This window comes from Peromyscus californicus, unplaced genomic scaffold, assembly GCF_007827085.1.
Source record: "Peromyscus californicus insignis strain IS unplaced genomic scaffold, ASM782708v3 Scaffold_13__1_contigs__length_99412109, whole genome shotgun sequence".
Classification (NCBI taxonomy): Eukaryota; Metazoa; Chordata; class Mammalia; order Rodentia; family Cricetidae; genus Peromyscus; species Peromyscus californicus.
The window spans coordinates 24,950,973-24,971,487 of NW_026294424.1; the positions used below are offsets into that span (position 1 = coordinate 24,950,973).

The window sequence follows — 20,515 nt, forward strand, 5'->3', positions numbered from 1 at the left end:
TCTCTTTTTGGAGGCCCAAACTATTTCCATTAGTTCTGCTAATGCAGTTTGAAGTTTTCAAAAACACAACATAATTGCTTTTATAATCCTAAAATAATTATTTTTTAGAGAAAGATAGTAGCTACTAGGAATTCTTAAATATTAGTTAAATAAGTGAAACAAAATAATTACTGATTGAGAATATAAAACATTCTGTCCCAGCTTGCTTCCAGAGATAGTTAAAGGAAAGGCCCTCTTAGTACTGTTAATCTAATCATGCTCTTTTATGTGTAGAATTCTCCATTTGTGTATGCCGTGTTATAATGCTCAGCAAAACAGGTGCTACAGCTAAAAATAATACTGTATATCTTGAAAGGAGGATCATGAAAAAACTAGAGTGTGATATTTTCAATTTCATGAGTTGACTATTAATGAAATCTACATTCTTGAAATACATGTCTGTTTTTTCCTGAATTAGGCCTTTTATAGTTCCTATTCCTATTAAAAAACTAAATCTCAAACTTAAATTTATGTTCTTTTACTATTTTGCCTATGTGTTTGAAACAAATCCAAAATTTAATGGTTACTACAGAAATAAATGTAATCCCTGAGGTTGATCAAAGATTTAATCTGACCAGATGGAGCAAACCTGAGAACGAGTCTGACTTCCCCTCTGTTTTGCAACAAGAAAGGCAGATTTTTTTTCTTTCTTCTTTTGTTAGAGAAGCAGAGATCAGACCATCCCCAGAGAATGAGCAGGTGTGATCATTTAAAGCATGTCTGCTTATATTATAAACCAGCATAAGAAAAGTTTGAAATGAACTGAAAAGATCTGCTAAACAGTTTTAATGTTTCACCCTAAATCCTATTTATTCAGTCAAGAGCTGACCAGGTTGCCAGTAAAATATCTAGTGGTCTACCCAGACCTCTAAAGTCCTGGTAATTTTTTTATTCTGTTTTCTGTAGAAGGTGAATAGGTGAGCTTTGGTAATCCTTGCCTCTGGACAAGCATGGATTTTTTTTTTTTTTTTTTTTTGTCTGTACTTGGTACTAATAAGAGAGCTTAGCTTCCTGTCTGTTGATGAAAAGATGACAATCAAGTTCTTTTTCTTAGTTTCTTATAAAATTGGGGAATTCTAAGGACCATTTTGAGAAGCACTGAATAAAATTTTTTCTGTCAAAAACTTATTTAGTTTAATTAAAGTCCAGTTACTAAAACTGTAGTAAAAAAAAAAAAAAAAAAAAAAAAAAAAAAAAAAAAAAAACTAGAGCCAACACAAGAAAGAAATTCAGACTTTGGGTTTTGTCAGTGGGGTAGGGGGAATTGTTCAGTTGTAAAAGTTTTTACGGGGTAAGGATACAAATATTGTCTGATATCTTTTTTAAAGCTTTTTTTCGTGAAAATATAATAGATGCACGTTTCTTAAGCAGAAGGACTTTTTTCAAGTGACTGAATGGAACTATTTCCTGTTGTAAAGACACCCTTGGTGGGTAATGACCTCAGAAACTACACTGACAGTTTCTCATGTTCTAATTCACCTTTGCAAATCCATGGCACATTTTTGGCCTAAAGTAATGTCACTCTGTGACATTTGCGGCCAGAATAAAAAGGACCCCCCATAGCAGCCATTTCTATTTGATTCTTAAGATCCGAAGGCGGCTGAAAGAACAATTGAATAAAGTTGAGGGTTGGGGAGGCTTGGTTTTCTTGTTCTCTGTGAAATGAAACTAGTCTTTTTCTCCTTCCCTTTAAGAGCAGAGTCTGCTAGGGGGTTGTCGCCCTGTCAGAGCTGCTGGGGTGCCACTGCTGATCACTTTAATTACTACAGCTAAGGAGGGTAAAATTAAAAGTAGCGCCATTGAAGCAGTGGAAGAAAGCTTGCCTAGATGTCGGTGAACTGTGAAATATAAAAATTGCATACCAATACATTTTTATGGAAAGGAAACAAGGAATTACATTACTTATTCTAGAAGAGTTTGTCCATAACTCGTCAAGTTTTACTAGTGCCTCTCTCTGTAGCAGATCATAGACCATTTCAGCACGATAAGGAAAACGGCAAACTGAAGCCTCAAGACATGCAGTGAAAGACTGGGTATTTTTTAGTTAGTGTCCAAAGTTATTAGCTCTGACCCAGCTTCTGTGTGATATTTTCTGTCTGATGTATTGAAGTGCAGGCTCGTTGGCCTCACCTCTCTCCTGGGGGTTTCTAATTCAAGATTGGGACCCAGGTTTTAAATGACTATAAACAAATTAGTTTGCCTCCCCTGTCTTCCTGAGTACCACAAAGAGCACTTGAACTGATTGGAAAGAACGAAAACTTCTAATATCACAATAATAATGGGGTCTCTGAAAAATGCTAGAAGTATGGATTATGTAATCCATTTTATAGATCATTGCTTTGAAATTTCAAGATGACACTAAATTTATTTCTTTTTTTTTTTTTTTTTTTTTTTTTTTTGGTTTTTCGAGACAGGGTTTCTCTGTGTAGCTTTGCGCCTTTCCTGGTACTCCCTTTGGAGACCAGGCTGGCCTCGAACTCACAGAGATCCGCCTGGCTCTGCCTCCCGAGTGCTGGGATTAAAGGCGTGCGCCACCACCGCCCGGCCTAAATTTATTTCTTACTATGGCAGTTGTAATGTGTATAATGTTAAGCAGTGTATTTAAGTGAGATTGTTTCTATCAGTCAAGATGTCGGTAGCTATCACACAGCACTGTGAAGAGCAGAGGCAAAACACACAGTGTATGAAAACACGCTAGCATTTCCTCAAAAGGTCATCGTAATGATACTCATGGGAAGGGAGGCCTCCCAAAATACGCTCCCATCAGACTTTACCTGTAGTACATTCATTGTAGAAAGGCAAGATAGACCTCTTAAGTCATTCTGACTCTGTAGAAAAAGGCAAATGTCTTAGAAACAGTACCTAACTAATTCAGCTTACTTAGGTTTATGTAGTGAGAAGTCAATGGAAGGTAGACTTGCCATGTGTCCAGCTTCCCTTTAATGATGGCGGCCCTCTAACTTGGTGTGCCCTTGCACCTCAGAGAAGAGGCCTTTTCACAAGTGAACTGATGGTTTATTCAGGACAGCTGGTCAGTCCTTGTCTTATTTCATGTGTAGACTAGTCAAAAAAGATAGCAAAAACACATTTCTGTGCTTAAATATAGGCAAAACATCATCACGAATATTACCAACATGCTTGAATAGTTTGCACTAAAATGCTCTACTAAATTAATAAAGTGGTTATTGGCCCTATGCTCTGGTCATGTTGTCTTTGGACATGAACAGTATAGCCACTTTTAGTAAATATGATAAAAATTCACAGATTTTATTGCCATCTATTATTTAAATATTGCTAAACAAACTGTGTGTTTCTGGGAATTGAATGCAAGATCTCATGCATGTGAAGTAAACATTCAATAACTGAGCTGTAGCTCCGACTCCCATGATCTGACTTTTAGTGGAACCTACATGTAAATGAAATAGTTTTACTTAGAATGAATCTCTCATCATGAAGAAACTGAAAATTTAGGACTACCAATTAAACTAATATTGTTTATGCAATCAATTGATATAATTGCAAGTTTTTCCTTCATGACTTTTTGTGGGGATGGGGAGCCATGGTGCTAGGGATTGAACCTAGAGCTTTTCACAGACAGACAAATGCTCTACCACTGAGCTCCATTCCCATGACTTTTAACAATTATCTTTTATTTTCTCAGTTGGTTCTTTAGGGTGAGAAAACAAACAATACAGATATGCCATCCCACTAGAGAGCTGTGGGCCCAAGCAAAATTGTCTCTGTGGTATAAGGACATTAGTAGAAAAGTAAATTAAGGCAATCTGATAGGGAACTAGAATTCTGTCAATCAGGCTCAAGATTTTGCGCTGTGTCTATAAACTTTGTTTACTGTAGGGTTTTATGAGTTGTAACCTGCCCTTGCAGTCTGTTAATGAGGCTAAATCTTGCTACTTGAGAATTGAATTACAGCACACCTCTGGGCTAATGGTTATAAACAGAAAGTCCCATTAGGGCTGCATTCTGATTTGTTCATTTGCATTTTTCTATTGTGTAGAGAACAATGATGGGTAAATAAGTACAAACAAACAATTTACATGGAAATTGATAAAGTGTCCTGATTAGTGTTTAGAGTTCTTTTTATTAATGATTGCCTACTTTAAGTCATACTCTTAGTGAGCTCTCAGCAACATTTGGGAGTGTTAGCTTGTGAGAAAAAAGTAGGTTCCCATTTTGTTCTTGGAAAGGTAGAATCATTTAACTCAGTTAAAATGACCAAAGACTACTTCATCTTAGACTGAATCATCATACCCTAGCGCTGTAAGAAGTTATTATTCATGTAATGAAATTGGCTTAAATCTTATTGCCTGCAGCATATTAAATCATGGTTTTTATTAATGTTCCCACTCTCTTCAAGTTTGAAGGATACAGGGCTAGTGAAGGCTCAGCTTTCTTAGCTGGTCATTATACTTGATCTTTTGGGGGTTATTTTGGTTTTCCTTTTTTTTTTTAAATATAGTATTTGTTTATTGGTTTGGGATTGGGAGTTAGTTCATGCACATGCCACATGTGGGGTCAGAGAGCACTGGTCAGAAAGGAGCCTTCTTCCCACCTTGTGGATTCCAAGGATCCAGCTCAAGTGTCTTTACCCACTGAGCCATCTCACCTGCCTCTTGATTCTGGGTGTTGGTTGGTTTGTTTTTTAGACCGGTTATCCTATAGCCCAGGCTAGCCTAGAATTTATGTTAACTAAGGCTGCCCTTTAATTCCTGATTCTCTTGCCTCCATCTCCCAAAGTCTGGGATTATAGATGTGTGCTACCACATCTGTTTTTAACTTGACATTTTGGGGATCAAATAATTTAATAGTTAAGAGCCAGGGCCATGGAGTCAAACAGACATGGGTTGGACTACTGGATGTTTTATTTGTGTGGCAATGGGACTTGAAGCCTGTTATCATTAGTTAAAAAGGGCGGGGTGTAAGAATTAGATGGAATAATGAATAGAAAATATAGCTTTCACTTAGCACATGAAAGCTCAGGAAATATCAGTAATTATCACTAAAATATCATCAAGCCTTATCTTCCTTTATTCATAGTGTATATTCAGAGTCCAGAAAGACTGATAGCGAGTGAAAGGTTTTTGTATATTATTTTTATGTCTTCGTGCTTCCGCTGCATGTTGTAGATTCTTCTGCTTACAAATGAGCTTGTTTCCAAATGCTAAGAAAATTTCTCTTGAATGTTAGACCTCTTTTGCTTGTTCACTGTCGTACCCCAAGAAGTTACCATCTCATCTCCCTCCTTCTCTTCTACAGTTCTTACGTTAAAATAATGCGTATTACAAGAGTAGTTTGTTTGCATTATAGAAAATTAAAATAAAAAGACCACTTTTGAATCAGAGTCTTGCTATGTAACCCAGGCTCACCTCAGACTCAGAATCCTCCTTTCTCTGCCTCCAAGTGCTTCAACTATAGCTGTAAGCATCCTCAAGTAGCTGCATCACACATACGGAGCCCAGAAGTCTCCACCATTACAATTTTGTGTATTCTCAACAACTCTCTCTCCCTGTGTGTGTATGTGTGTGCGCGCACACTTGAGCTCAAACTTGTGAAAAGGTTCCCACGTTCCTTGTCAGTCCTGCCTTTTCTCTGTGAACAGTAGGATCAAACTTACATTTCTCTGAATCATGAACAGTCTCTCCCTTGGTGTGTCCGAGATAATGTGTAATTCTGTGTTTGTGGAGGTTGGTTTGGGGACTGCTTTCTTGCTGTGTTGTTTGTTCTGTTTCTCTGTCCCCTGTGTTTATGGATAAAATGGAAGTTATAGAAGCTTGGTGGGTTCACTTTAATACTTGGGATAGAGTATTATAAGTAATGTGTACACAATCATATCAAAACATGCATGGTGTGTGGTTGACCCAGTGTTAATGACAATAAGACCAACCTCTGGATTAAAGGTTTCTAATTTTTATTTACATATGGTCTCTCCGTGTGTCTTCTTATTGTGCTCACAGATTTTGTGAGTTATGATACTCTAAGTTCTACATCATAATGAAGTACAGTTTTCATTCATTCATGTGTGACTTCACTGATTCAGTTCATTGTGCTCTATGTTCTTTTTGATAGTTGGAAGTGTGTCAGTTTGCCTACCTAGAATTTCAGAGTGTGTCCCTAGGCCTACCTGACACACCTACTAATCTACTCTTACTAATTTGATGATGCCAAAAATCTCTTGACTTTTAGCTACCTCAAAAAAAATATTTTTAAAGAAATATGCAGATTTGAGTTCCACCTATCTGGTGTCTGCCTTGTCCACCAAGCCTGACTGCCCCTTCTAAATTTTCTGACTAACTTCCAACGTTCACTGTAATAGGTTGTTTTTGTTTGTTTGTTTTTGAGACAGGGTCTCTCCATATAGCCCTGGCTGTCCTGGAACTCTATGTAGACCAGGCTGGCCTTGAACTCACAGAAATCCTCCTGCCTCTGCCTCTCGAGTGCTGGGTTTAAACCACGCCCAGCTGTGGTTTTTTCTTGAAAGCCTCTTCTACTTTGATGTTCATGATCGATTGGTAGTCTTGTTCTCTTCTTCCTCTGCACCCCCCTTACATAAATACAGACATTCTCCAGTTTTAGTCGGCAGCCTCCTTACTTCTCAGGCTTCCATGTATCCATCCATCAACACTGTAGCCCTGGCTTTACGTCGCCTCAGACTCTGTTAAAACCTTTGCTTGGATGTCCCTTTACTTCTTCAAACCCACTCTGTCTTACCCCAAACATTGGCTCCTTATGGTTTCTTTTAGTTTTCTATTTTTATTATAAGTCCATAGTTGTAATACCTTCTGAATCCACATCTCTAACCAAAAATTGGCACAGAAATCAATCCTGTCTCAAGTATGTTTCTTGCATTTCTCTTTTCTGTTCCTCTTAGTACTTCCTCTTCCTGAATGTTACTGTGACTTCATTGGGCTGTTCATAAGCCTCCTAATTCGTGTCTTTCTGGTTCTTCTGTGTTAATCTGTATTATTTATGCACTACTGCTAGCTTAATCTTTCATTTCCCTAAACTTAAAAAAAAGCATATGAAACCAAACAACATAAAAAAACCAACCCACCAAACCGCCTTTAGTGGTCTCTACTGCTTTAGTATATTTTCCTTCCACATGCTTTCTTGTCTTTATGACTGTGTGGTTCTCACCTCCTGCTCCACATGCTTTCTTGTCTTTATGACTGTGTGGTTCTCATCTCCTGTTCCACATACTTTCTTGTCTTTATGACTGTGTGGTTCTCACCTCCTGTTCCACATGCTTTCTTGTCTTTATGACTGTGTGGTTCTCACCTCCTGTTCCACATGCTTTCTTGTCTTTATGACTGTGTGGTTCTCACCTCCTGTTCCACATGCTTTCTTGTCTTTATGACTGTGTGGTTCTCATCTCCTGTTCCACATGCTTTCTTGTCTTTATGACTGTGTGGTTCTCATCTCCTGTTCCACATGCTTTCTTGTCTTTATGACTGTGTGGTTCTCACCTCCTGTTCCATATGCTTTCTTGTCTTTATGCCTGTGTGGTTCTCATCTCCTGTTCCACATGCTTTCTTGTCTTTATGCCTGTGTGGTTCTCATCTCCTGTTCCACATGCTTTCTTGTCTTTATGACTGTGTGGTTCTCACCTCCTGTTCCACATGCTTTCTTGTCTTTATGACTGTGTGGTTCTCATCTCCTGTTCCACATACTTTCTTGTCTTTATGACTGTGTGGTTCTCATCTCCTGTTCCACATACTTTCTTGTCTTTATGACTGTGTGGTTCTCACCTCCTGTTCCATATGCTTTCTTGTCTTTATGACTGTGTGGTTCTCATCTCCTGTTCCACATGCTTTCTTGTCTTTATGCCTGTGTGGTTCTCATCTCCTGTTCCACATGCTTTCTTGTCTTTATGACTGTGTGGTTCTCACCTCCTGTTCCATATGCTTTCTTGTCTTTATGACTGTGTGGTTCTCATCTCCTGTTCCACATGCTTTCTTGTCTTTATGCCTGTGTGGTTCTCATCTCCTGTTCCACATGCTTTCTTGTCTTTATGACTGTGTGGTTCTCACCTCCTGTTCCATATGCTTTCTTGTCTTTATGCCTGTGTGGTTCTCATCTCCTGTTCCACATGCTTTCTTGTCTTTATGCCTGTGTGGTTCTCATCTCCTGTTCCACATGCTTTCTTGTCTTTATGACTGTGTGGTTCTCACCTCCTGTTCCATATGCTTTCTTGTCTTTATGCCTGTGTGGTTCTCATCTCCTGTTCCACATGCTTTCTTGTCTTTATGCCTGTGTGGTTCTCATCTCCTGTTCCACATGCTTTCTTGTCTTTATGACTGTGTGGTTCTCATCTCCTGTTCCACATGCTTTCTTGTCTTTATGACTGTGTGGTTCTCACCTCCTGTTCCACATGCTTTCTTGTCTTTATGGCGGTGTGGTTCTCATCTCCTATTCCACATGCTTTCTTGTCTTTATGCCTGTGTGGTTCTCATCTCCTGTTCCACATGCTTTCTTGTCTTTATGACTGTGTGGTTCTCACCTCCTGTTCCACATGCTTTCTTGTCTTTATGGCGGTGTGGTTCTCATCTCCTATTCCACATGCTTTCTTGTCTTTATGGCGGTGTGGTTCTCATCTCCTGTTCCACATGCTTTCTTGTCTTTATGACTGTGTGGTTCTCATCTCCTGTTCCACATGCTTTCTTGTCTTTATGACGGTGTGGTTCTCACCTCCTGTTCCATATGCTTTCTTGTCTTTATGACGGTGTGGTTCTCACCTCCTGTTCCATATGCTTTCTTGTCTTTATGACGGTGTGGTTCTCACCTCCTATTCTCACGTACAACAATCGCCATAACCAGACGACATTAATCTGTCAGTTCCAGATTCCACTCATTCTGCAGGTGTGATGCAAAAGCTATGATGCCTTTTGTCTACCCCCGGCCAAATATACTGTTTCAAAGTTATAGTGAAGCATTACTTTAAAAATAGTTACATGTGTGTCTTATGTTTTTGGTTTTTTTTTTCTGTTGCTACATAAAATGCTCTGACAGAAGCAACTCAAAGGAGAAAGAATTTATTTCAGTTCACTGTTCCAGTATAGTTCATCATGGTGGGAAAATCCAGGCAATGGGAGCCTACAGTAGTGGGTTTGTTGTAGGTCTGAGTAATTTTAAATTCAAAAGCTTTATTAGACTTTTTCGTTTTTTTTTTTTTTCTTATTGTGTATCTAGGAGGAGATGTAGTGAAAAAGAATTTCCTATCACCATTATGTTGTCGTTGGCAGTTTTTAAGTTGGACCTGTTAACCGATCTACTGTCTTCACTCTTGCTCTATGGAAAAAATGCCATTCTTATATTTACCAATATCGTGCAGCTGTATTTTATAGTATCAATGTGTCTTTTAGATAGTACTCAGTACCTTTATTAGAAAATAGCAAGTTAAGTATTATTCCTGAAAAATAAACTATTAATTAAAATTCTTCTGATTATTGTGACTTTCTTCTCTAAGTCTGTTCTTTTATTACTAATTTCTGCCTTTTCTTTAATAGCATGTATTGCCAAACATTCTTTAATTTAAATTTATGGTGGACATTTTAATACAATGATTTGTAAATGTTGTAAGGAGATGGTGCTGAGGTGTCTTTAAAAATGGTGTGACATCCAGCTGATGCAGAGCATCCTGTTTATAATGTGGGCCAAGCACCATGCTGTACCCAGCTCCTATCACGATGATCAGATTGAAAATGAAATTGCATTTCTGTCAATTACTGAGCTGGCAACTGTTCAATATATCTTAGCAGCAAGATGAAGAGAGACGTCGGCAGCTGAGAGAGAGAGCTCGTCAGCTAATAGCAGAGGCTCGATGCGGAGTGAAGATGTCAGAACTTCCCAGCTATGGTGAAATGGCTGCAGAAAAGTTGAAAGAAAGGTCAAAGGCATCTGGAGGTGAGCTAAAGAGTCTTGTAGCATATTCTGCAGAGAACCCAGAAATCCTCACTGGACCTTTTAGGACTTTTTACTTCAAAATGTTACATCAAAACCGTAAACTTTCTAGCCTATTGATACTTTTTTTTAAGCTAAAGGAAGTATACTAAATCGGAAGAGAACTGTTATTATTTCCAAGTCAGCTTTTTGCCTTAATTTTTAATGTAAGCATCATTCTTTAGCTTGGACATGGGGGCACAAGCCAGTCATCCTGGCACTTAGGATGTGGAGGCAGGGGTGATTTCAAGCTTGGGGCTAGCCAAGACCCTGTCTCAAAATCAAAAAAGGAGAAGAAAAAGGAGAGGGGAAGAGAGAGGAGGAAGAGGAGATGACACTTTTTAGCAGAAACATCGTACAGAATTTGGTTTATGATACCCCTTGATGCCTCACTGTTAGAGGAGTAGGTGAAATGCAGTCACATCCTTCATGTCTAGAATGTGGGACTTGCTTTTCCATGGGAAACTTTGCTTGGCTTATACTGGAGATTGAACCAGGGTCTTGTGCATGCTAAGTGTGCATTTGGACACTAGGCATGGCCACCAGCTCCGGGAATTTCCTTTTGAATAAGGTCATTAATTGCTATTTCTGTGCTGGGAGATGGCTCAGCTCGTGAAAGCACTTTCCACCACCATGCCTACCGCCCTGTTTAATCCTTGCAGCATAGGTAGGTAGCGTAAAGAAAGACTCCGTTCCTGTACTTTGTCCTATGACCTCGACATGTGGGCTGTGGTACAGTCACCCCCCTCCCTGCACACAGCCAGGTGTGCTGGTGTAGACTTGTAACCCCAGCATTGGGAGGTAAAGCTAAGAGCATCAGGCCTAGGCCACATGAGACTCTTAGAGCCCAATGTGTAAGAATTGTTACAGTGCTCTGTATCCGTGTCCTTTAGGTCATTTCTGTTGTTCTTACTCTGAGAAGGTCATCTTCAGTATTTGCAGATTACTCTAAGATTAATGTTGAGACAAGGACCATATAAATAAAAATAACTTTAATTTTCCTCTCAGTATTCAGTTTGGTCATCCTTAATTTGAAACTGCACTTTTTCTGGGAGTATATTCAAGAGGCCTATGAACTTTTTATTTCAGAGTCATAACCTATTTATCTAATAAAACATTTCAGGTACTTGTCCTTAGTTCATCTTAGATTACCTTGAAGATTAGGCAAATCAGGACTTGAATAAGACCTTAGCGAGATGAAACAAAGAAAGGTCTCTCCAGTTCAATAGGAAGTTTCTTCAAAGGAAACGAAAAGTTATTGCTTTGATTTTAATTGATTCCTTAGAGTAAAAGTTTACTGTTGTAAGATGACAATGTCAAGGAGGCCAGGAATAAAGTTGTAGTTAATGTAGTTAATGGCTGTCTACACAGTTGGTGCTTTCTGTGATACAACCCAAGTTGAGACCTTCAGATGTAGTTTAGTGGTAGAGTATTTATTTGCCTACCACGAATCAGGCCCTAGGTTCAGTCATTGTTACTGGCACACACATACTAAAATAAGTAAAATAATTTGTCGAAGGCTGTAGACCCTCTCCTCAGATGAGATATTTAAAAAAAAATACACAACCCCAGTTGCAAGTGTATATCAAGACTAGACTAGACCAAGAAACCTTTTCAGTATTGCAGCCCATGACTGGAGTGCTGTGGGATGTTCTGTATGTTAAGTGTGTTGCTCTGATTGGTTAATAAATAAAATACTGATTGGCCAGTAGCCAGGCAGGAAGTATAGGCGGGACAAGGAGAGAAGAGAATCCTGGGAACAGGAAGGCTGAGTCAGGAGACGCTGCCAGCTGCCACCAAGATGAGAAGCAGATGTTAAGATACCGGTAAGCCACAAGCCACGTGGCAACTTATGGATTAATAGAAATGGGTTGATTTAAGATATAAGAACAGTTAGCAAGAAGCCTGCCATGAACATACAGTTTATAAGAAATATAAGTCTCTGTGTATTTACTCGGTTGGGTCTGAGCGGCTCATGGACTGGTGGGTGAGAGAGATTTGTCCTGACCGTGGGCCAGGCAGGACTGGAAAACTCTAGCTACACTGGAGCTCTTCCTACATTGGGGGAAGCAAAGACCTGGATTTGACATCATTTAACAGTCAAAGTAAATACAGTGAACAAAATAAATGAAAGAGTAGGAGCTAAAGCTGATGCTGTTCAGTGGCACAGCGGAACTTTCCCTTACACCTGATCCTTATCCGGTCACCCCTGCTGGGTCCATCTGCTAGTCTCCATCCTGTATGAAAATGCCGTGGGTGAGAAATTGTACTTGCCAGTGCCTGTCTGGCTTCTTTCACTTAACATACTGATCCCATTTCCATTCTTGTTTTTTATGGTTCTATTCTCTTCTGTTGACTGTATAAACACTTTCTTTAACAGTTCATGGATGGACACCATGAGCCTATAACTTGGCAGTTTGTGAGTATGACCACAAAAAACATGCCAGTGCAGATGAAAAAACAGAAAGCTAAGGCTGACCTAAGCATGTAGAGCAGGCCTATTCTCTGTCATCAGATGAGTCTTGGTCTGTATCCATAAAGAAGCAGGCATGAGACCGTCTTCCCCAACCTCAGCACCCTGCACTGATCTCATGTCTAAGCTATAATGATCAAGGCTGTGAGTTGTAGAGAGACCTTTAGGAAAGGCAGAGTGAAAGTCTTTCTGAAATTCAAACATACATACATACATATACACACACATACATACACACACACACACACATACATACATACATACATACATACATATATATGCACCTGCCTGTCTAGCATCTCCAGCCACTTGTTTAAGCCAGAATTCAGCAAACATATTGTGGGCCAGAGTAAATTTACTCTTACAGACCACCTGATCTCTACCACAGCTGCTCGACTCAGCCTTTGTAGTCTGAAAGCAGCTTTAAATTATATTTGAATGAATAGACATAGCTTTATCTGTCCCTCAAAAGCAGTGGGATGAATTCTGTCCCTGTCTAATAGTTTGCTGATCCTTACGTAGCATATCCAAAGTTCACATGGATTCATAGGAATCCAGTCCCCATGATAACTTGGGATAGTATGAAATGCATTGGGACAAAATAAAGTCTTAAAGATTTTCAATGATTTTTATTTTCATCTTCTATTAGGACTATAATGTTTGTATTGCATTTCTTATCTTTTGTTTGGTCTCTGTAGAATTCTGAAAGTTCTGAATTTCATGGAGACCTTGGTTGAGAATATTTTTTTTTAAAGGGGGTAAGTGAGAAACTTCTTTCTGAATCTTTTATTTTTTCCGAACATATTTTTAATGATGGCCTAGGATTCTTTCCTTGGCATTGTAGACCGTTTTATCACCAGGTGTCCTGGTTTCCATTCACCTATTAAAGAAGAATGTGAGATTGGCAGTATTGCTGTGCTATAGTGGTGCACACTGCCAGAACTTTATTTAGCTCACAGGATTGTGCCTTGTCAGCCAGCACATAGCTTCACATTCTATTGTGTAGTTGATATCTCATTTCCCTACACATGTAAACACAGAATACAGCCCATACTTGTCTCTTCCATTTGTGTACTGGATCTCTGCTTTTGGTTCTACTCACCTACTAGATTTTCCATGGTTAGCCATGAAGACTATATTGATTGATGTGTGTGTAGATACATGGACATAGATGTAGTGTCTTTTAATACATAAATGCATGTGTGCACACACACAACAAACATGTACTTGAGTTCTGTTACAGTACCTTTAAAGTATTCCCACTGGTCAGGAAAGATGCTGCATTAACTGCTGAAAAGAATTTAACGTTCATTTCAAAACTGGTTAGTGATTGACAAATAAAATCTCATTCATAGGATAAGCTGATGGATCAGCTTTTATTTTTGTCTTCCAAAACAGTAATCATTTTTTGTTAAGTCTAGCAATACTAAATTAATCCATCTAGATTATTGGTGAGTGGTATAATGGAGGTTTTATTTTTTTTTCTGGAAAAAACACATGGCACCTGTTTAACATGACCCAGGACTTGACAACTTACAGATACCCATATCCATCCGCATTTCTGCTCTTCCCCACTTTCCATGGCAGAACCATTGTTTGCGTTCGATCAAAGTGCTTGCCTCGCCTCTTACCCCTTCCCCACACCCCAGTGTCCAGTCAGTTTCAGATCTTACACCTTTTTTAAGTTAGGCTCTCCATACTGCTTCTGCAGGTCAGAATAGTTCCCAACCTAGATTTCTCACCTCCAGCTTTTCTGTTCTCTAGTACAACAGCTAGGTCAACAGTTTGGCATGGATGATGTTGTTGTCTGCACGGATAGCATCCTCTGTCCCCAGGTCCTTACGATGCTGTTTCTTTCCCATGAAGATACAAAAGTGTAATCAAGAACAGTATTGTGGGTGTCATATTGAAGCTGTCTAACACGGCAAGGGCCTCAGGTACTGCTACTGCTGCTCATGAACTACACACACTTCACAATTACAATCAGATAGGTGGGCTGAAAAGTACATAATCTTGTTGAGCTCCATCATCTCTCCATTTCCACCACCTAACATTTCAGCTGCCCGTTCCACCCTCTGGGCTGACTCCCGTTGTACCCTTCAAGCCTTACCTCTGTTCTTTCCCTTTAGTATGCCTGAGCAAGTGGACAGAACAGAGCCTACCTTCGACTTTCATGCCTGTAATGCCTTCCCCTCAGTTGGCCTAACTTTAAAGTTCCTACCTCCAAGAAAGAAATCCTGGTGTCACTGGCAAAGAGTAACCTTTTTATCTTTGGAGTTGCTCTGTGCCTTCTTTTTTACCCCATAACTCTGATCCTACATGGTATTATAATCACTTCAATGTGATTATAATATTAAATTAAAAACTTACCTCCTCAATATCTAGTATAGTGTTTTGCAAGTTACATAACAGAACACTATAGACAGAGTGGTTCTCAACCTTCCTAACGCTGCGACCCTTTAATATAGTTCCTCATGCTGTGGTGACCCCCAACCATGAAATTATTTTAATTGCTACTTCATAACTGCAATTTTGCTACTGTTATAAATCGTAATGTAAATATCTGCTATGCAGGATATCTGATATGTGACCTCCCAGGATGAGAACCACTAATGTAGTTTTGTTTGTTTGTTTGTTTGTTTTTTGGAGTAAAAGAATGAGTATTGAATTTTGTGCTTTGATTCTAGATTAATTGTGGTTAGTAATAATCAATGGTGACTGATTGACAGCAGCCACGTATAACTAGCTCTCCTGAAATCATTAATAGTTAATGTCTCTGGCACAGATTATTTTAGAAAAGTGTTTGATTACCTTTTTAGCACTTGGAAGTGTTTGCTAATTCATTTGCTGAGCTACAGAATTGTTTGGAGAAGTTTTGAGGACCATGAAGTGAAGGTGTTCACCTTCAGAAAACGAGTGGCATAGCTGTGCTGGGCGTAGTTGATGAGAAAAGAACTCTCAGCAACCGACCATGCTTAGGTGATGTAGTCACATATGTGATTCTTGAGCTGCTGCTCCCAGCAGCCATTCTGTGTCTACGTTCCCACCTGCCAGGAGGAGGCACTTCCCAGTCTTTTTGTTCTTCGTTGTTTTCTTCTTCTAACTGGCTCATACAGTGGATGGGAAGTCTGTTAAGTGGTAATTGTTATTAGCATTCTCGGTAGCTGATTGGAAAGCCAAAAATCAAACAAAGATGTGCTTATGCATTTTTAAATTATCTAGTAAATGATAAAAAAAAATGAAACTCGGAGTTTTGGGTGTTTTTTCACCAAATCAACTTTATTTTCATATGCTATTGTATTAGAGATTATTAGTAGATTATACGGTAAAACACAAGGACTTAATGAGCTCAGTGATTCAGAGACAGTGGGTGGCAAATTGTCAAAACTTCTGCATTTGCTTTGATGTGATAATTCAGCTTTGACATAAGAATGTAAAGTATAACTGTTATCCAACAGTGGAAAAGTGACTTAAACTGAGTTCTTAACTTGCTTATCTTTGTCATACTTGAGTTTGAGCATGTCATTGAAATATTAGTTTTTCTTCTTTAGAGTTAAGGACAAAGATACAAATGATATACTAACACTGTTGCTACATGTTCTTACAGATGAAAATGATAATATTGAGATAGATACTAACGAGGACATTCCTGAAGGCTTTGTTGTAGGAGGTGGAGATGAACTTACTAATATAGAAAGTGACCTTGATACTCCCGGTAATTTCAAATTATAAATGTTTTGTTTCCTATTGCATGGCAAGCTTTATCATTATATTTTTATATTTCATCAATAATAATTTATTTTTGTAGTCTCTTTACGTCTTATGCCCTCACTGATCATTTAGTCAAATCCACCTTCCATTAATTTTTATATTATTTTGTTTCCAGTTGAATGTTCAAATAGCTTAATGTTGATACAGTAAATGATGACATAGGTTCTTTTATTGCTAATATCACTCTAAGTTTCAGTTGGTAGGCATTCAGGAAGTGGCTTCCTCACTGCTTCTGGGTTGTGATGTGATGTTTTATACCACATGTGCAGTCACTATGGAATAGTTCAGATCTAAGTCTAAAACCGTAGATCATGCCTACTTAGTTTAGAACTAATCATGGCAGTACTGGGTATATAGGCCAAGGTAGGAGGAGAGTAAGCACGTTCCAGGACAACCTGGACTACATGCAAGTTTGAGGCCAACCTGGGCTTTATTGTGAGATTTTTCTCTCAAAATAGGTAGTCTTAATTGTATTATTTTGCAAGTTTCTTGCTTACTTTAAATATTATGGCTGTTTTACGTGGGCAATTGATTACAGTAGGACACTTTGAAAACTCCTTGTACAGACGACAATTAGATTAACGTCACATCTTCTATCAAGTCAGTGAGTCACACTGCAATTGTCTTTATTCTCCTCTAAACTGTGAAGATGCTGTCTTCGTGTGGGCTCTGTATGCAGTGCCTTCAGAAGAAGCAGCAGGTAGCAGTCCAGAGTTGCAGATGCCGAGTGGCTCCAGAGAAGCTTCTCAAATTGAATTCTTGCAGCAGTAACAACGCTGGCATCCTCTTTAGAGTTCTCCTAAGTGTCCTGTCCAGCACGGTGTCAGTGGGTGACAGCCGCGCTGTCCCACCTCTGACGTGTCCTTACAGACTGACCTGCTTTGTTACTTCTCCAGGACACAGCCATCCAAGGCCTTCTTAACCACAAGGAGCACTTGAGAAAACCCAGGGCCTTTCTCAGTCCCTCCCTCGTGACTCAGTATTAAGATATACCATTTCTGTATAGCAGCCAGTGTGCTTGAAATAGTGAAAGAAAATTCTAGTATTTGAGGAAACCATTTTAAATGTTTAGCTCAAAATTAAAACTACCTTTGAGTTCTTTTTTAATAAACCTTTTTTATTTTTATTTTCTTATGTGTATGGGTGCTTTTCTTACAGGTATGTCTGTGTACCATATTATGTGCCTAGTACTGTGGAGGCCAGAAGGAGGCATCAGATCCACTGGAACTGGAATTACATCCAGTGCCTTCATGTGGGTGCTTGGAATTGAACCTGGGTTTTCTGTACGAGCAGCCAATGAATGCTCTTAACTGCTGAGCCGTCTCTCCAGCTGCTTTCTTAAAAGCAGTAGAACTTATCTTCAGTTTTTCTTTAAGAAAATATTTTTGTTGCTGTCTGCCTGTCCTCCATTTATAATTACCACAAAATTCTTTCTTAGAAACTAAGTGGGAGAAGAGAGAGGGGGGAGAGAAGGAAAAGAATGCTCAATAACCGGTTGCTGTTGAGGACTTGAGGATTGACTTCTAACTATGGAATTATAAAATTAGTAAAATAAGCAGTGTGTATGTCCTTCTAAAGTAGATTAGAAAGACAGGGGAAAATAGCCATTTCTTAGGTAATATGGAAAAATTAGCTATTATAACTTTTGTGGGATATTTTAAAAATCTGGTTAATTTTAATCCTGGCAAGTTTGACTCTTACACTTAGGAAAAATTCTCTCAGAGATGGGGAGATGGTTTATTCAAGAAAGTGCTTGTGTTGCAAGCATGGGTCTCTTAAGTACAGATCTCCAACACCCAGGTAAAAAGCCAGGTGTGGAGGCCCCGCTCTGTAACCCCAGGTGGGTTCCTGGAGCTTGCCGGCCAGCCAGGCTAGCCCACAGGGTGAGTACCAGGTTCACTGAGTGAGAGACCCGGTCTCAAAAACATCAGGTGCTCCTGAGGAAGACATCCAGTGTCAGTGTCTGGCACAGGCATACATGCACATATATACAAGCAGATACACACACACACACACACACACACACACACACACACACACACACACACATAAATAAGTAAATAATAAAAACTAAAAATTAAGAAAATTCACTGCTGAAAAGGAAAGCGTGTCTCCATCTCCTATTTGGTGTTATTTGGGGATTTTTGGTTTTGTTTTATTTGAGACAGACTCTCACTGTAGCTCAGGCTGGTCTGGACCTCCCTGTATTAGCCTAATCTACCCTGGCACTGGCAATCTGCCTGCTTCAGCCTCCCAGCTTCTAGGATTACAGTGTGACCCAACTTTCTCCACAACCAATACAGCTCTTCAGCATGCCGTAAGTGTAGGCATGTGCAGACACATGCTTTGCAATCCATAGCTGTGCTTATGGTAACAAAAGATAGGAATACAAACTGGAATCTGGAAGCACACAGAAATAGTGTGATTTTTATCCTGCTTTATTTTCTCCAAAATTCCTTTTTTAATATGTATATAAAAGTCATAATGTTTTAATAATAAATTGTTCAATCTTTATCTTGGTTTGACCATAGTTCATCAGATATTGTTTAAAAAGGGAGCCTGGCAGTATAAACTGAAAAATTTGCATGAAAGTAATGATAATGACATTTATTAAGAATATTATAATTAGAAAAGTTATTAATCTTTGTGAAAAATACCATTCTCCAAAAGTTGGCATGTCTTTTACAAAACCATTTTATTAAAAAAAAAAAAACTTTGTGTGAATTTTAAGTAGAAATATTTGTTTCAACTCATTTCTGAACCACTTTATTATTAGCGATTAATGTACTTGGTAAAATAATTTGAAATTGTTCCTTTGAAAAGTTATAGCCATAGTTTAGTTGCTTTCCATTTCAATCTATATTTAATACATTCTGAAATCATGATAATCTTTATTGTATTTCTGCTGTTTAAGTGGAAAGTATTTGCAAACATACACTATTTTGATGCTGGGTGTATATATATATGTACACACTTAAACACTGGATTCTGACAGTGTGTATGTTACCAAGATCATGTTAATAACATGTTTCAAGATGATATTGCATGTGTAAATTAACATACTAAAATAATTGAAATGGTAGAATTTAAATTCAAGTGTCAGGGTTTGTTAGTGGCAGGCACCTGTAATCCCAGCACTTAGGAGGCAGAGGCAGGAGGATCACTGCAAGTTCAGGCCCAGCCTTTTCTATATAGTGAGTTCCAAGCTAGCCAGGAATATAGGGGAAGAGCCAATCTCAAAAAAATAATCTAGTTTGTTGTTTTATTGTGTATAATGTATATAGTGTGTGTGTGTGTGTGTGTGTGTGTGTGTGTGTGTGTGTGTGTGTGTGTGTGTGTGTGATGTGTTTCTGTTTTTCAGGTAATGAAGCCGTATCTTCATTATCTTTAGGCATGTTGACCATATTTGAAGGGATTAACCCTAAGGGTAAAATATATAGCAAAAGAGCTCTCCATGTGTCTAGTCTGACGTGTTGTCTTAGCCCCAATGTCTTTTGAAATTTAATAATATTCTTGTGATGCCACTTAAAATTGGTAGCCTGTGCATCTCAGTCCGCTTATATGTCATTCATGGTATTTGCATGTTTATCAGAACAAAATAGTAAGTTGGTGGACTTGAAGCTGAAGAAGCTCTTAGAAGCCCAGCCACAGGTGGTAAACTCGCTCTCCAGTGCTGCCCAGAAAGCTGTAACTGATACCTCGGAGCAAGGAGTAAAGGTAAGTCTTCCTAACTTAAGAGCTGCCTTAGTAGCTTCCCTCCAGAGAGACTGCTGTTTCTTCTGTCTCAAGCAATTCGAGGGTGTACAGAAACTGTTCTTGAACTCTGATTTTGCTAAGAAGAATATTGCCGAGAGAATTCTAGCATGGTTTTCTGTCTAAACCTTTTACCCATGCAAATGAGCAATTAGTGTTATTTCTAAGAATCCGTCATACCTGAAGATGGTAATGGGGTTGAATTTAAAGCAGTTGTTTGTATGAGATTTGTGCCATTATGACTCTTATCTACTGTAACATTTTAGACAAAGTGGCGTTGTGTTCATGTCATTATTGTTATTACAGGCTCTCTATAGTGTCCCCACCCAAGCTTCCCACCTCCTTTCCCCACATTCTATCATTAGCATTTCTCCAGCTTTGGGGACAGCAGTCCTGTGTAACTTTTCACCCACCTGCGGACTATGGGGATTGCCCTGCTGACTGAAAGGATTTCCTCCCCCTGACAGAGCTGCTTTGAAGCCCCAAAACAATGGCTCTCATTGCTCCCTGTAAGGTCGTGTCTGA

At 38.9% G+C, this 20,515-nt stretch overlaps 1 protein-coding gene across 9 annotated transcripts in view; it reads left to right on the forward strand.

The window, feature by feature from the left end:
- Ehbp1 (EH domain binding protein 1) overlaps positions 1–20,515 on the forward strand; it is a 288,954-nt gene that overhangs the window by 221,073 nt on the left and 47,366 nt on the right. For 5 of the 9 annotated variants that reach the window (XM_052734710.1, XM_052734712.1, XM_052734713.1 and 2 more), the window contains 3 exons: positions 9,810–9,957; positions 16,074–16,181; positions 19,830–19,954. In XM_052734710.1, coding sequence (XP_052590670.1) covers positions 9,810–9,957; positions 16,074–16,181; positions 19,830–19,954 — 381 coding nt within the window. The remainder of the gene's footprint in view (positions 1–9,809; positions 9,958–16,073; positions 16,182–19,829; positions 19,955–20,515) is intronic. The other 4 variants (XM_052734717.1, XM_052734716.1, XM_052734711.1 and 1 more) reach the window with 3 other exon arrangements.